Raw genomic sequence first — 15,768 nt, forward strand, 5'->3', positions numbered from 1 at the left:
TGACGTTCCTGGTGAGAGTTTATGTCCTATGTCCAATGTCAGTGTCCGAGGCACAAAAGGTCCTCCCGCCATGTAATGTAACATGTTGGGGAAAGCCGAATCAGAATCAAGCAAAAACATGTTTTTGACATGTGTGATTTAGGAACTTTTTCAGGTCAAGTACGATAGCGATTACGGGACATCACTCTATGTATGTAGAAATTATAAATACACTGGGGCTCAAAATATAACGCATCCGAAAAACTAGATTGCGACTGCGAGTAATAGAAGTGAAGCCTCTCAAAAAGAAAAACCCTACGAAACACCCATCTCCTTTCCCACAACCCTCAGACACTCCCTCGCCAACCCCCTAGCATCAACCTCACTCACTCCCTCCCCACCCTCACTCCTCTCCACCACCACAAAACTCGACGGCGTCTTCCTCGGTATACTCGCAATCTCACATAAAGCAGGATAAAAGTAGAATAAATGCGCGATTGAAGATCGTTTCACCGAATCGGATATCAGTCGAGTTGGGGTTGGTTTTACAACGGTAGAGTCAATCGCTGTAAATTGAGGTATATACCCTATCAGACACAACGGGGAGGAGAGGAGAAAAGTTGATACGCACGTGGCTGGTCGAGGCAATTACCCGACGGGTCATCAGAAACGGCCGCCCAGTGCGACCCAGGCCATAACCGCAACTCGAGGAGTTTTCGAAGAACGTAGATTAGCTCGTCTTCCCGTGCTCTGAACAGTACATCGGATTAGATCCCAACCAAAGAACAAGAAGGTGGGTGGGGGAAAACGTCCTGTCTCTCGCACCTTGGAAACGGTAAATTCCCTCTCAACGCTTCATCCGCTATATACCCCACCAGCGTCGTTTTACATCGTGTAAGTAGAGATATCAAACTGAGCGCTGCAACTCGTTTTCGTAACGGCTCTTGGTCTTCCAAAGGGGGGGGGATTGACTCGTGAGTGACAAACAAAGCGGAAAAAAGCGACAGTACCTTTTGTAACATCAGAACACACCAAAAACAACAAATCAAAACACCAATAGCTAAACCTTTCCCTCGGAACAAGCGAGCCAGCACTATCATGGTGCGTACTTCCATGACCTAAATGCCGGTCTACCTCGACCTTGATGTACTCTCCCGACGAAGACGCAGACGTGGACGTGGATGTATCGAACTCGGGACCGTCAGGCGACTTTGAGTTCGACCGACTCGGACTGTCAACTCCATAATCCCCCTCGTATAACCTACTCCCCTGACTCAACATTCTAGGCAGCATGTAGATAACTTGGTCTGGAATCCTAGAATCTCCCAGATGTGGTAAAACGTCTATCTCGAGCGATGAGAGGAGTGTCAGGTCAAAGTTTTCTTCAGATTCTTGAACCGAGAGTGGGAACGATAGAGCAGATGAACTACGAGAGGAGGGAGGGGGTAGGGGAATAAGCGATTGGTGATGACAAGCGACGGGTGGAAAAGAAGCGTACCAGTCAGCCAGAATCCCGCCTTTGAAAACGTCTAGGATTTGCCTCCAGATACTCGCTACACACTGGTCTGGTACAACTAACCAAACGAACAAACCGTCATTCGAGGATGCCAAACAAACCCAAGGATCAAAATACCCACATTCACTGAAATCGTGCCCATTCACCCTACTGCCGACCTCCTTAACAATCCTTAAAGAACACGTTGTCGCGGTCTTCCACAACGGTTCGTCTTTACCATGCTTAGATGGAGCGGGGCAGTCGTATTTCAGCTTGACAGGGATAGAGTACGCCTGGCGTTTTCAGTAAGAGAACATGAAAAGGTGAAACATAACAATGAGGGGGACTTACAGCCAAAACACTCTCAACCGTACCATCCACATATATATCCACACTACCCTTAAACTTCACCACCAGCTCAACCAACAACGGCATCGTCTTCTTCGCCAGCGCAATATACGTCACCCTCCTCTTTGGCGTCTGACTTCCCGGCAGTTGAGGCACATCGAAAGCCGCCAAAAACGGTAATGTCGTGAATTCCGACAAATCTTTCAATACAAGCGATGGTGAGCCTTGTAAAGACAAGTCGATCCCGGTGATCGTATCCATAATGGCCGTTTGTAAAGGCGGTAATGCGTCGATATCTGGGCGGTAATCTGGCGAGTTGGCGTACATGAGCACTCCTTTGAGGATCGCCATCATTCTCGTTAGTCTTTCCAAGGGCCATTCTTGACCTTCCAACGCCGTACTGAGAGCTCTCGTACACTCAATAACGGCCACAAACGCAACCATGCTCTCTTGAGTAAACGGTTTTGGCAAGCCTACTTGAGCTTCCGTGTCTGTATCCGCGGGTGAGGGTGATCCTGGCCCGGACTGCTTGAGCACGGCTCCGCCAATAAGATCAAGTGATTCCCAGACTCGCTGCCACATATAGGCTGTGGAATGTCTCGACTCCTTGACAGCAGTAGATGAAGAACCGACTTTGACCACCTTCTCCAAGCACCTCAAAGCCGGTGTGCTGATCGGGCGATTGTCAAGAAGAACAGCATCCTGGACATGTACAGTGAAAACGTCCCATGCTTTAGTAAAAGAATCCAAATGGATGATCTTCGTCACTAAGAAATCGTGAAAAATGGATCCTATCGACTGGAAGGCCAGGATCTTCGATTCATCCCAAGCTTGCTCCTGTGGAACAGTTGTCGCTAGATCCGACGCTTGTGTTGTTACATCGTCTAAAGGACCAGCTCCAGTTCCAGCTCTAGCACGAATTTCCTCGGTCAAATTCTCCAGCAACGGGAAGGTGATCTTCCAAACACATTGATCCCAAGTCTCAAGGCTGAGCGTAGCACCATACAACTGCATCGTCCTAAACATCGTCTGTATAGCACCATCTCTAACCTCTGGTCTGTCATCCGTACACAACCCAAGTAATTCCGTCAATAAAAACATCCAGAGTTCACTATACTCCGGTTCCTGCTCCGCATCTTTCCTTTTGGCTTGGATAGCATCTGAAACGCTCCATAATAACGAAGCGGCAGCGGTCAAAGCGATATTGGTATCCGCTTGACGACCAAATTGGCCAAGGGTAGTGATGCAGAGTCGGAGATGAGCAGGGGAAAGAAGGGAAACGGAGTCACAGACGAGTGTGAGGGATTGGAACGCTATCTTGATGAGAGCTGTGTGACTCTTCTCGGTAGGTGCGCTGCCCATCCCTAGAGGTAAAGGTTTGGAGCGTTTGACAGGCGACGCAGAAGGAGTTGTCACCGAATCTGTCGAGCCTCTACGAGAGGTCGAACGGGGAGGAGGTTTGCAAACACTTTCTAGCATGCAAAAGATGATTTCCCAGCCAACTACGAGGGTATGGCCGGAAGCTTGAAGGATCTGGTGTAATGTGTCTAAACCCATCCGTCTGAGTTCGACGGTTGTGGAATTGCCGATACCGCCGGCAGAAAGAGTAGATTGTGGTTCTGGTACGACCTGCTTCGCCAAGACATCCAAAACTTGTCTCTGAACTTCAGTTTTTAGGTCTCCCGTATTGGATAAATTTCGAGGTACGACAACAAGGATTTCATCGAGTACTTGTGCGGCCTGCATACGAATTGGTTGCGGAGCAATCGTCAGACCAATGATCGAAAGGAGATGACCGGTAGTAGTGTTCCATGCAATATCAGGCGAACGATATATTAGACGATGTATATTCAGAAGTGCGACACCACCGAGTTTAGTCAGCCCAAAGTCACCCGAACGCTAAAGACAAAAACTCGTCAGTAGCCATAACTTAACATGACAAACAAAATAACGCACTAAAGTACGAGGGATATGTATTCCACTGACTCGCCTTCTATGAGAAGGCTCTCTTCTGACATTGACCGCAAGACTGGAAGCTGAAGTGCTAGGGCGAGCGCTGCCCTCCTCTTCTGGGGTGTCGTCTTCAATTATGACGTCCAGATCCTTCGGATCCGTCCGCATCCCTACCATCTCTGCACTAAGCCTGCAGAGAGCACCAACGAAACTCTTGAAGGCATCGTCTTCGAGATTCTTCGACGCGTCAAACAATCGTTGTACAGCGCTAAGCATGGTCTCCGTGTCCAAATCGCTCAACAGAGGATGTCTTGGTGCCTGTAGCTGCGAACTCCCACTTCCACTTGGCCCCAACATGGACATCGGACGGCTCGAAGAGCTAGTAACTCGTTTAGCTGGAGTATTTGCTGTTTGTGAATGGAGACCCCTCGAAGTCAAGACGTATTCCGCGTTCTGAAGCACTTCAAAAATACTGAACCAGCTATCACCCAGACTACCCGCGAGGAACATCGCACTCGATATGAGCACCTTCAAGCACGCCAAATTCCTTTCCGAAAGTCCAGGAGGCTGAGTGGAACCTCCACCCAACCCCAGGTTTTCCGATATACTGCTAGCGGTTCGGGGCGTTTGAGGTTCAATGTACGAAACTACCGAAGAAACCACTCTGGTAGGTACAGAGAACTTTGACAGACTAGTGAAAAACGCATCTCGAGGGGTGGTCAATCCCAGCATGCCAGAAACATTTGTCATGGCTTGATAGCTCGCCAGAACGTCTACAAAGAGGTCATCCGAGAGATTCGTCGAGATGATGAAGGATAATGCGGCCAAAAGGGCCGGCCAACCATTGTCGATAATGTCTCGAACTATTCTGAGTTGCTTTGTTTGTGGATCATCATCGGGTAGAGAATTTATATCCAAAGCCGGCGGTGCTCGAATTGGGGCATCACCTGCCGCTCGCGGTCGTTGAACGACTATCGAGGTGTATAAAGGAGCGGAGAAAGCAGCGAGGCCTTCACATAGCGATACCAGACACTGAAGGGCCAAGAGGTATATATAGGACTCCGGGATTGCGGGAGAGTCTGCCTTGTCGAGTTGGTCAATGCTGGAACCATATTAGCGGGAAATTGAGGGAGACTTGGAATCCGTACCATTGAAGCTTCATTGCAGAGCCCTGTAAACTCAATCCTGCACCACTGGATATCATGCCCACAACGTTCGAGACGGTGGCACTCGCTGCAGTAGCCACCATTCCAGCTACACCTCCCACATCCAGCCCATAACTCGAATTTGAAGGGGATATGTTTCCTGTGGCATCCTGCGGAACTCCAACACCAAACATTTGCGAGCCCACGCCGAGTAATGAAGGCTTCTCTGTAATAAGCCTTGTGAGCGCCCTCACGAGAGACGTGAAGACCTTAGAGCCCCCGGACGTTTGAGAGTCATAACGATCCCAAACATTTCGTATCAGTTCCGCGTCACCACATAGACTATAAAACAAAACGTCGGCATCGAAATGATGAGCTGTAAAGGAGTCAACATACCCTCGCATGATCTCCATCGCCAAGACCCTCACCCATGGTGGCCTACTTGACTGGCTACTGTATCCATGTTCGCCTTGTGAGCCATCCGCGTCGTCGGCGATTATTCGTATAAGCAACATCAAAAAAACCTCTGTCTCGGTTTCCAGATCATCGGAAAACTGTTTGAGCAGCAGGAAGGCGACACGGGTACAACGGAGAGTAAGCGGAAAGACAGCTCGGTCCGACAATGCTTTGAGTAGGAGAGGGCAGAGATGATGTCGAAGTAGAAGGATCAATTCTTCATGCTACGTATAAGGGATCAGAAGGGCGGCAAGTACAAGGAAATCCCTCGAACCTTTATAAATAACGCATGGTAATTGGTCAAGACGCTTTCAATCAACTCCAGCGCAAACGTCTTATGTAAGGACTCTAGCTTGAGGAAGTTGGGCTTCTCTGAATTGGCAAGGAGACACAGGTCCTCAAAAACCGAGTAGGCATCTCGTGATGACGGTCCGAGAGTCTTGGAAGATCCGTCAGGTAAAGTTATATCGGAAAAAGCGTCGGGTTCTATGTCATCCCCTCGAACTTCATCCACCATCTTGTCGACCACGAACATGACGAATTGACGAAGAGTAGCTGCTGCTGTCGACGATACCACGGCAATTTTCGATTCTTGTAGTTTGAAACATAGCAGAAGCGCCTAGGAGGGTTTCAACACGAACTTTTGCGTTCATGAAGTAGGTAACGTACGTCTCCAAGAAGTGCGCCATGAACTTTCGGGAAATTGGTGATGAGAGATAGTAAGGTTTGCAGGATCTTGAGTTGGATATCGACCCCTTGGCTCATTGAATCGTTCATTGTCTTAATTATGATAGGCACTGCGGATTGTGGAACGGCCTTGAGAGCGATGAGCCTCTGTAGAGACCCCAACGATATCGCGACAACTTTCGCGTTCTTGGTCGCGAATCCCATGAATACAGGTTTGAGTAAATCGTCTGATTGCGGTCCATCTGATGCAGAAGATAATGATGAACCCCAGAGACAAGGAGACAAGCGAAATCAGTTTCTTTCGAACGCACCGGAGGCCAAACTCGCAGTCGCCGCTTCAGGCGAACTTCTCAATATTGCCAAAGATTTTTCGGCAGCCTTCACAAGGGTCCTTCAGCAAAGCAATTACTACGTTGAAGGTATTTGTTCTACCTCTCGAACCTCCGGGTGCTTTCGCCTAGTTTCACTTGCCAATGACTGCCATTAGAATAGGCTGAGTAGTGTATAAGTGGGATCGAAACACTCTTTTGCTCACCTGTAGTTCAGTCACCAGGAAGGCTAGGGAGCTCATGGCCCAAGACGAAAAGGTAAATGTGGAAGCTGTCTAAGCTGCGCGAAGTGGATTTCTGGCAGTCAGGACTCAGGCGCGTTTGATCATTACCGTCTGTTACCGCGCTGCCAGTGAGAGCGGGTTCCTCGCTTACATAACCACATATATAATCCTCCTTTGTTTTAGTGTTTCCTTCTACCTAATCTTGGTCTTTTACATCGATAAATCATGTCTGAAGAAGAACAACTCGTACCCCCCGCTCAAGAGGAAATCAAGGCGGAGGACGGAAATGCACCAATCAACGTCAAGGTACACGATACCTGTTATTCTTTTTTTCATCAGTTTGACTCATTTACGTTCCAGGTCGTCAGTTCTGCAGGAGAGGAGGTCTTTTTCAAGATTAAGCGGAGCACGAAGCTAAGCAAGCTCCAAGGAGCATATGCCAACAAGGTTGGAAGGGATGTTGGCAGCATTCGGTGCGTTATCCATTTTCCTCGACACAATCGCCAATGAACCGCCCGTTGACGCGTATAATTTCCCAGATTTTTGTATGATGGGAGTCGCATAACTGAAACGGATACACCATCGTCGTTGGATATGGAAGACAACGGTACGCGTGTCACTCCTTTTCATTGTTGAAAAAGCATCTTCAGCTGAGTTGAACCGATTTACCACAGACACAATCGATGTCATGGTTGAGCGTGAGTCAATCATCTGGGGCAGTTTTCGGATAATTGTACTCAGATCTTTATCACAGAGGTCGGAGGGTGCACAGCGTCGTCTTAACTCCTTCCCTTTCCCTATCGCCCTTGTTCACACCGACAGCCACTTCTCTTGCATTCTTGTACAATCTCCTGTACTAACCATATCTCTATCTTATATCACTCGCACTCGCTATTCGTTACTGTCTGTGCCACCCTAGGTTCGGCTTACTCAACAACTTCACAATCGCTGCGTTTCTGCGGTTGACTTTCAGAATGAGTCATATCAAAGGTAGACACTAGGCATCTTGGTATTTGTACAGGAGACCTATGGAGCAGCAATGAGTAGTGATACAGTGTGCATAACATGACCAAGAAAAGCAGAATTCGTTCCTGAAACGGCGAGAACAAGGTAATAACGGGGATTGATTATATGTGTAAGAGGTGCCATTGCGTTCAAAAGTAGTAGCGAGGGGTATGCTATCGCACAAAACATAGAGAGCATCGGAAGCTGGTCATGAGTGAAAGTCGAGGGGAAGCCCGTAGTGACACATCGGAGCGTTAGTGATTCAAAGGTGGGTAGGCGGTCGATAGATCGTCGTTTACCCGTTCCTAAAGCCGAGGAAGCCGCGAGATGAAAGTCAATCTGAGGGTTGTTGTAATGCCATAGACACATACCTGTCTAACCCCGGCCGTATCAAACTTGGCTTCTGTGTCGAAACACCAGTCCATGTTACTGGGCTCGATGAGACCGTGTCTAAAATACGAAGTTAGCACATCCAGAAACGGGTTCGGAACGTCGCATACTCTTTCGCAAGGTGTTCGGGAAGCGACTGAGGGGCACAGAGATAACCGCAGCGCGCACACCGCACTCCAAACACCCAAGGAGCTCCCAGTCGGACTCGGGCTGGCGGTTTTTCTTGGCGTATTTCTTCATCCTGGGATTTACAGACGGTGAATTTTCCTTTGTGTAAATGACCAAGCTAGAAAGATTAGATATTATCCATCAGTGATCGAATGTTTCTAACTCGAGGAAACCAAAAAAAACGCAACGCACGACTTGCGGCCATCGTAAAACTTCCCTACAAGTCCTGCATTCGATGACAGGATTTTTCATGTTCATCTCACTGACCGTCGCCTCCTTCGGGTCTAATCCACAAGCATTGACTATCGCCCGCGCATTTGCAGAAGCATCTTCATGAAAACTGATCCTGTTCCCCCCTAGATTCCACGGATCGGATCCCACTTTGCGACACGTTTCTGACGAGGTGAACCTTGAAGGCGTACCGCCCATATCCTTCGAGAACCGAAATGCAGGCGACGAAGTACAAGGGTGTATCAAGACATCAGGGTATTGTAAGGGCTGCCCGCAATCAGCATCATTACATCGAAACACCGTGGTAGCAAGATTGAATTCGGAAGGCGTGAGGATACTTGGGTTGGCTTTGCGTAGAATTTGGAAGAGCTGTAGATCCTTGGCCGCGCGCCACTTTTCCACTAACAGAGAGAAAGATGGCGAGGTAAGGTTTAGGACGGAGGATACGTCTGCTGTGGTTAGCTTGTTGAAGGGCCGCCTCTCGAGGAGGTCGTTAATCAGTCTGCATGACAGGAGATCGCCGAGGCTGGGTAGGATCGAGAGAGGGTTTCGAGAGCGAAGGTCGTTATATGTGTCTTGAATGACGTTACAGCGTTGCACACGAATATCGGCAATAATTCCTTGGGCTTCGTCTTTTATCTTGTTCAAGCGTTCAATTAGTCCATCCTTTGCTCGTTCCCAAGCTTCGTAGAAAACTTTGAGTCCCTTCTAATCCACAGTCAAATCCGGAATATGGTCGTACCTCCCTCATCGAATTCTTTGTTCTGCCGAAAAAATGGGTGTTTCAGGAAGTCTGTGTTTTCCATCTCTTTTCCCCACCCCAGCTTGCTTAGTCTCTCCTTGGCCCTGGATCATAATGTGAGTTTCCGGTAACGATGAATTGAAATTTGTTCCTTACTGCTCCAAACGGCGGGCACGGATTGCAGCACGCTCTGCTTTCTTCTTATCATTTTGCGATTTCGCCCACTTCTGACATTGCTTTGCATGCTAGACAAGCGAGGAGAAGAAAAGAGAGAACATCTATCAGAACATCCGCAGAACAACAAGAAACCGCTGACCTCAACTAAAGCGGAATGTTCGTCAATCTTGGCCTTGTGCCACATGCTGAACTGTTCTTCGTTTCCTACGACCTCGTCAAGTTCGAAACAGAAATTCTCCACCGCTGAACGAAGATAAATTCCAGGCGCTGTGCATCTCTTTTTCAGTTCAACGCGACCAAAAAGAACACCAGAGCGTGCTACCTCGCTGTGGAATCACCTTAAGAAGGTCCGCATTAGATGCTAGAAAGCTAAACTGTCCGTCCGCCATGAGTATAGCTTTCTCGATGAACCTTTGACGAAGTCAATAATCACACACTGGAGAAGTAGAGATTCGGCCATACGCACGCTTCGTTGATGCATTTGGTGCAACACCGCAACCGACATTCCCAATAAGGCGATGAGTGACCACTTGAGCATAGCTTTGAAGATAAAAGGCTGAGCGAGAACTCCGAAAAATAATGTTTTATCATCTTACGTGACACTTCGTGCTGAACAGCAAATTGACGTATGATGGTTCTGTCATGCCAGGAGGGAGAGCGGGGAGATCTGGGATATTTGCAAGGCTTTCACGCCACAATACATGGTTTTGACGACTCATAAGATGGTTGCGTAGGGACTTGTTGGTTCGGGAGAGGTTTAAAAGATCTGGCGGGGTGAGCTCTTTCGCAATCTGATGGTTTCGGAGAGGCCATATCAGCGCGATTGATCTTGACAACATAGCCAATAAAAGGAAAGGCAGTACCTCAAGAAAAACGTCAACAGGCAATTCAAGAAACCCTAGCCGCCAAGGTTCAGAATCACTAGTCTTTCTCTTCTTTCTTCGAGGATATTTTGGTTTCGATGGCGCATAGTTTGGATCGTCTTGTTTTTCGCTTTCTGAAGACAAAACTGTTTGCGCACACCGGCGTCTTTTACGCCTCTGAGCAACCAGGAGCTGGAGAGCGGCATCCGAGTCCTCGTCGTCTGCAGGCTCTGGACCCTGCTGTTGCCCACCGACTTGGAACTGCGTTTGCACAGGAAGTTGAGGTGTGGCGGACTGCATGATCGTGGTCGATGGTAAAGGTTAACAGACGCGCTGAACCCTGACTAAATCACCCGTACACGGTTACAGGTCCATCCTAACGCCCCTTCCACAGGCCTTTCCTGGAATGGCCATCGAACTTCTCCATCAACACGTTGCGGTACAATATCCGGGAGAAGCTAAGCGACCCGCTTCAATCACCGCCGTTCCGAATCCCAGAGGGGGCTCAAGGCCCTGATGAGGAACTTGAAACAAGTCATCAGATTCGCTTACAATCGACAGTAAAAAGTAAAAAGCCTACCTTTCAGGTCCGAATAGGGTTTGTTGGTAAAGTACCATCGCAAAGTCAGCGAATTAGATCCTGAATGAGCTGATCCGTGAGGAGTCTGCCGTAGCTCTGGCACTGCGGCAATGACCATGGTCAAGTCCAAGCGTCGGTCAGTGCGCAAGGAGGTTATTAACGAAGCGCCGCTACGCCTGCCGGTTTCGGCCGGAGTCGAACCCGAACCGTGCCATGGCCCGTCGCCCAACGTTCAATCACCAGCTTAACTCACGACGGAACTCGAAAGATAGAAGAGATCAGCGGGAGAAGCTAACGAGAAAACCGTCATCACAAAAGTTTCGGAGAATCCGACGCGCGTCGTGTAACAATGTTGCTTCGTTCTCATATCCTCCGCTCTCTGATCAAATATTCATTGGCACCAGGATTCAAAGAACGATCATGTTGATACGGTGCCGGAGTACTTGGATTGTGGGAAGTTTTTTAGCGAGGAATAACAGTGGGATATACTGTATATACGCGTTTCAATGGTCCCCATCCCGAGTTTGTCCCGATCACGGTACTTCCTTCATATGCGAACTATATGTAATGATTATCCCGACCTTAACAGATTGGTCGTGAGCATAATTACCAGGTCAGTACTAGTCATAACGGACCTACGATTTTATAACTCGGATCGGGGTGCCGGGTTGCTTGCGCAAAGTTACGGCTGCTCCTTTTTGCTACCGTGACGAACGAGCTTCTCGTGTTTGTCCGACCGTGTACGGATGTCGCACTCGAATGGCGCCCGGGACGACTGGTATAAAAAAAACAACATTAACGCAATCACGGGCTCAACATGTTTCGAACTCACTTTTGGAATAAGGAATAAACTCCATATATGGCTCGAGTATATTCCCGGTAGATTCGCCCATGGGTTTCCTGATATCAAATGCCGCCAATACAGATGCGACATTCAAAAACGTGTCCGAAAGGGCGAATTGTCGCCCCGGACATTCTGCACCAATAAGAGGTTCAACTCGACTTTAGCTCTAGTTCGAGTTGTGGAAAAGTGAGACGAACCTTCAATCCAGATCGGTTCCCCTTTGTCGTTGGTCTCGATTATCGCAAAAAATGTGCTCTGGCTCGCCACTCTCGAAGACGGCCGGGTGGTACCAAACTCCGACATTTGTGATATTACTGTGGGCTTTGGATCTGGTCGAAGGTGTACGAGTTGGGGTACATTGTTTCGTCGTGGAAAATTGACCTTGAATTGGTCCCCATAAAATTTCGAGCACACTCAGGCTGGCTAATATGACGACGCGACTCACTAGAGATTCGATAAAACTGTCGTGTCCCGGGGTATACGACGACGACCTCGGTATTCGTCCTCAACACTAATGTGGTGAGCGAGTGCTGTGTAGTCATAAAGAAATCTTGTCCGGCGTTCGGAAAAATACCAAAAAGGAAGAAGGCTCACCAACACTGCCAGGAGGCTGCCATCTATGAAGCAACATGAGGTCTACTGAGCAACCGTCAATATCATGACTGGTACGTACCTGAAGACCTCCGTCATTACGGCCTCACAATATGGTAAAGAATCCCGGTCGCTCAAGCTTACCGGATTTAGCACACTTACAAGCGTAAATGCTCCCTAAATCTTTTAGGATCATCTAAAAGATTCAAGAGCAAAGTCCTATTGGCCTTCAGCTCGTGAGGGTGGTGCTGCGCGTTAACGCGACCGTTTGGGAATTCTGGTATTGAGGTCGCTGAATCTGATTAAGAAAGGTTTTTATGGCGGGGCTGACCTTGTTGAAATAACCGCCTGTGCGGCTTCCAATCGTCCCCGTAAGTCATGAAAATGAAATCGCGGTCCAACTTCTTCAGAGTCGGATCTTCAGTAAACAAAATTCGAGATAATGATCGCGTCAAAAGGGTCTTTACCCCATTCTATTATTTGGTTGTGAGGACAAGCGCAGGATCCGGGATAGGCACTCACAGTTCATGACTCTTAACCATCGTGTAATGGGGTCTAGGTTATGTCGAAAATGACACCAAAGCAGTCAACCCGAACTTTGAGCTCACCTGCCTAGAGCGCTTCTCTGGCAGGGCATCCACTGCCTGTATCGAATTTCAAACAAGCAAGTTCGTTCGGCCAATTTTGAGGAAGAGAATGTCGGTTTCTATACACGACATTTGATTGTGTGTTCGGATGCAGGGGTTATCCTGATTAGTTCTTTCCCCATTGCGTCGAACTTATGACCCAGGAAGCTAGAAGGCATATCCCGAGAAGGTAAGGGTTCTGGACTTTCACTCACAACGGCAATTCTAAATCTGTACTCACTAAGAGGTTCCCGATGATCGGAAGGCGCCTGGGTCCAGGAGGAAGAGGAAGGCTTGAACTTGAGCTCCATCTCTTCAGTAACAGGAGAGTCAGTCATAACCATCGCGAGCCCTGAGACAAAGCCTGGAAAGAGAGTTACAGAAAGACAACGGGGAAGTTCTGGTAGGTCTGTCATGTTCATGAGATTCGAGGAGTCAGAAGAGCAATGTCGAGAGGCGGCTGTAAGACCATTGTTTATAACTGAGCGGGAAGTACTACCGTAAAATATTGCTGGGTGTGAATAAAAAATTCAAAATACCTTCGGAATGAATTATGACAGGCGCGGCCGTTCAAGCTGTTTAGTTTGGACGTTAGCAGTGGAGTCGAAACTAAGAAGCCTCAGGTCATATCAAGTCCTTTTGTCCAGTTGCATTAGATCTTGTGGAACCGGGTGAGCACGGGGATTATGAACCACTGCCAATTCGTCTCCTTTCCTCAAAGCCCTGACGGTGAACGTTCTAGGTATGTTCTTCCTTCAAACCAGGATGTTCACGATATCTTACGCCAGTATCTCCAGGGTTGCCTTCACGTTCTCGGAAGCCTTACCAAAGCCCTCTATACACACGAAAGCAAGGTGGAAAGTCAAAGCATGAAGAGCTGGAATGGGAATGAGTTAGCATAATCGTTTGAGTTATACGTTGTGCGAAGAAGTCCGGAATTACTGGAAGGAGCGAGGTTGGAGCGAGGTTTTATTCGAGTGGTCCTATTCGACGAAATTTTGCAGGTTGAAGGACGTTGTATTGAAGTTCTGCTTGCAGACTCGACGTGCCCAAGCAAGTGGAAGTTAGTGAAGAATAGGTATTTGGTAACGAAAAAAGAACTTTCGCAAAAAGCCGGTGATTTGCCTTTTCGGCTTTTCCTTTGGGATGGGAAACGACAAAAAATGACGTATGTAATTGGGAAAAAAGCGAGAAAACAACAGAAAACGGGGTCGATAGTGGATTCTTCTTTGTTTCTGCTATGGTACTTCGTGTAACTCCCGAGATCCGTAAATCGAGTACCTTAGTTTCTCCATCTTTCTACAGGGGATATGGACATTGAATATTGAGAAGCCCCATTCCTGCGATATCTCTGTCCCATAGAACCCGAGAACACCGGCGGATGGAGCCTCTAGGTTCCAATACTGTAGACAAGTACGAAAGAATAAATATGCGGTGGTATGTATACAAAGGCCAACGGTAGTTGCGACTTGTAATTGGGCTTTAACATCTGTCGTTCCGCTGCCAGTTTCTCAATCAACAGTAGAGGCTTCCAATTAATTTTTCAACGATCGTTATGAAACGAAATAGAACTGAGAATGATTTACTCTGAAAACTTGTCGGCTTAGTGGAATTGCAGACGAATAGGCTTGAGTTGTCGGAGGAACGGCTTCAGTGTCGTGAGTGCCTCTCCTTCCACTGTGAGTACTCTTAATTAATTACTTAGCCTCTCATGATCAGAGGATGGAAGGAGGTGAAGGACTTACTTTCGACTCTCAATAATACATTCGTCCAGTGTCTTGAAATATATAGGCCGTGCCGTAGGTATTTTCCTCAGGTGGCGCTCCGACCTTAGTATTCGTTGAGGTGCTAGAAAAGAAGTCGACGGACGACAAAGGCGGGTGGGTATGCGGCGAATACGTCCAGTGGTACGCTCTCCGTCCGCCAGTGAACATTTCATGGGTCAGACGATGCAAGCTGCTGATCGAGCGGGTGGTCGGTGTCAGCAAAAGAGGATGGAGAGAATAGAGGGAAGCGAATATTGTAATAGACGATGAGAATCTTGGATTCAAAACATCTTGATGAAGACTTCGATGATATTGTTGCCAAACAGTGGGTGATTTTCCCATTTCGGATTAACGAAAGTGGAAGGTGAAAAGATCAGTTTCGTCTATGGTACCCTGTAGATTAGCTCTTGCCGGTTGAATCTGTGGATATAATAAAATCTGAGTACGATGTCGCGTGGCTCGAAGGATTTGATCTGTAGTCGATAACTTAAGGGCAAGCTTGCGTAGATAGTTCTCGATCTCTTGACCCTCAGTCATCTTCGAACGCTCATATTCACAACAACATCATTCTCAGCGATGATACCCTCCTTTTACCCTCCAAATCATAGTAAAACTCGAATTTCCAGCGAGATCAAGCTCCAAGATGGCGTTCGAGAGGACAGGAATTTGTTTTATTTTTCTGCGAAATTGATGGGCTGTGTGAGATATTGTCGAGTTTTGAACGTTGAACGTTGAACTGTTCAGCGACTTTGATATGGAATAGAAACCGAGATGGGGATTAGTGGCGTAGAGATGCCAACAACGGTGCTCGCACCTCAGACCGGGAGTCGGTTGACCCAAGGAAAACATTTGGGTCGACTCGGGAATGTATGCCAAGTTCGCTGGCCAGAAATTTTCTCCCTCAAGGACCGGCGAAAAACGTTTCCAGCCTCTCTGGAATCGAGGTTACTCTTTTCAGCGAAGTGGGTGGAAATGAGGTTCGCTTTGACGACTTTGCAGGCGCTTATCGTGAGAAAATTGGGTTATTATTTTCGAGGTCGCTCAGGTCCTTTCGTGACGAGAGACTCTGGATACTGTATCGAAAACTAATTCCCCCCAGAAATGTCGGCTAGAATCCACTAGCAACGGCTCCGCCAAGTTTTCTGCAACGAGCTACCCGACTGTGGAAT

The 15,768-nt window shown here is 47.9% G+C and overlaps 4 protein-coding genes across 4 annotated transcripts; 1 reads left to right on the forward strand and 3 right to left on the reverse strand.

Annotated features, from left to right (window-relative positions):
• Positions 1 to 133: 133 nt before the first annotated feature.
• Positions 134 to 6,755, reverse strand: E1B28_003026 (uncharacterized protein). The gene is made up of 15 exons (XM_043159982.1): positions 6,599 to 6,755; positions 6,496 to 6,540; positions 6,375 to 6,441; positions 6,046 to 6,305; positions 5,651 to 5,995; positions 5,317 to 5,600; positions 4,924 to 5,262; positions 3,779 to 4,877; positions 1,826 to 3,721; positions 1,617 to 1,767; positions 1,478 to 1,553; positions 990 to 1,405; positions 805 to 928; positions 611 to 729; positions 134 to 545 (listed from the first exon to the last, which is right to left on the reverse strand). The coding sequence occupies exons 1-15, from the start codon at positions 6,632 to 6,634 to the stop codon at positions 295 to 297; spliced, it is 5,508 nt and encodes a 1,835-aa protein (XP_043001936.1). The 5' UTR covers positions 6,635 to 6,755; the 3' UTR covers positions 134 to 294.
• A 17-nt stretch (positions 6,756 to 6,772) lies between these two features.
• Positions 6,773 to 7,504, forward strand: E1B28_003027 (uncharacterized protein). The gene is made up of 5 exons (XM_043159983.1): positions 6,773 to 6,922; positions 6,977 to 7,089; positions 7,156 to 7,223; positions 7,291 to 7,314; positions 7,371 to 7,504. Exons 1-5 carry the CDS (start codon positions 6,842 to 6,844, stop codon positions 7,397 to 7,399), a joined length of 315 nt encoding a protein of 104 aa, XP_043001937.1. The 5' UTR covers positions 6,773 to 6,841; the 3' UTR covers positions 7,400 to 7,504.
• A 288-nt stretch (positions 7,505 to 7,792) lies between these two features.
• On the reverse strand, positions 7,793 to 10,936 carry E1B28_003028 (uncharacterized protein). Its single transcript, XM_043159984.1, has 12 exons — positions 10,773 to 10,936; positions 10,193 to 10,716; positions 9,926 to 10,120; positions 9,796 to 9,869; positions 9,652 to 9,740; positions 9,469 to 9,596; positions 9,309 to 9,397; positions 9,153 to 9,256; positions 8,372 to 9,093; positions 8,122 to 8,297; positions 7,993 to 8,071; positions 7,793 to 7,926 (listed from the first exon to the last, which is right to left on the reverse strand). The coding sequence occupies exons 2-12, from the start codon at positions 10,490 to 10,492 to the stop codon at positions 7,876 to 7,878; spliced, it is 2,007 nt and encodes a 668-aa protein (XP_043001938.1). The 5' UTR covers positions 10,493 to 10,716; positions 10,773 to 10,936; the 3' UTR covers positions 7,793 to 7,875.
• Positions 10,937 to 11,473: 537 nt separating this feature from the next.
• Positions 11,474 to 11,919, reverse strand: E1B28_003029 (uncharacterized protein; the record flags this gene model as incomplete). Its single annotated transcript, XM_043159985.1, has 3 exons — positions 11,474 to 11,547; positions 11,605 to 11,748; positions 11,814 to 11,919. The coding sequence occupies 3 exons, from the start codon at positions 11,917 to 11,919 to the stop codon at positions 11,474 to 11,476; spliced, it is 324 nt and encodes a 107-aa protein (XP_043001939.1).
• Between the last annotated feature and the right edge of the window lie 3,849 nt (positions 11,920 to 15,768).

This window comes from Marasmius oreades, chromosome 11, assembly GCF_018924745.1.
Source record: "Marasmius oreades isolate 03SP1 chromosome 11, whole genome shotgun sequence".
In the NCBI taxonomy this organism is placed as follows: domain Eukaryota; kingdom Fungi; phylum Basidiomycota; class Agaricomycetes; order Agaricales; family Marasmiaceae; genus Marasmius; species Marasmius oreades.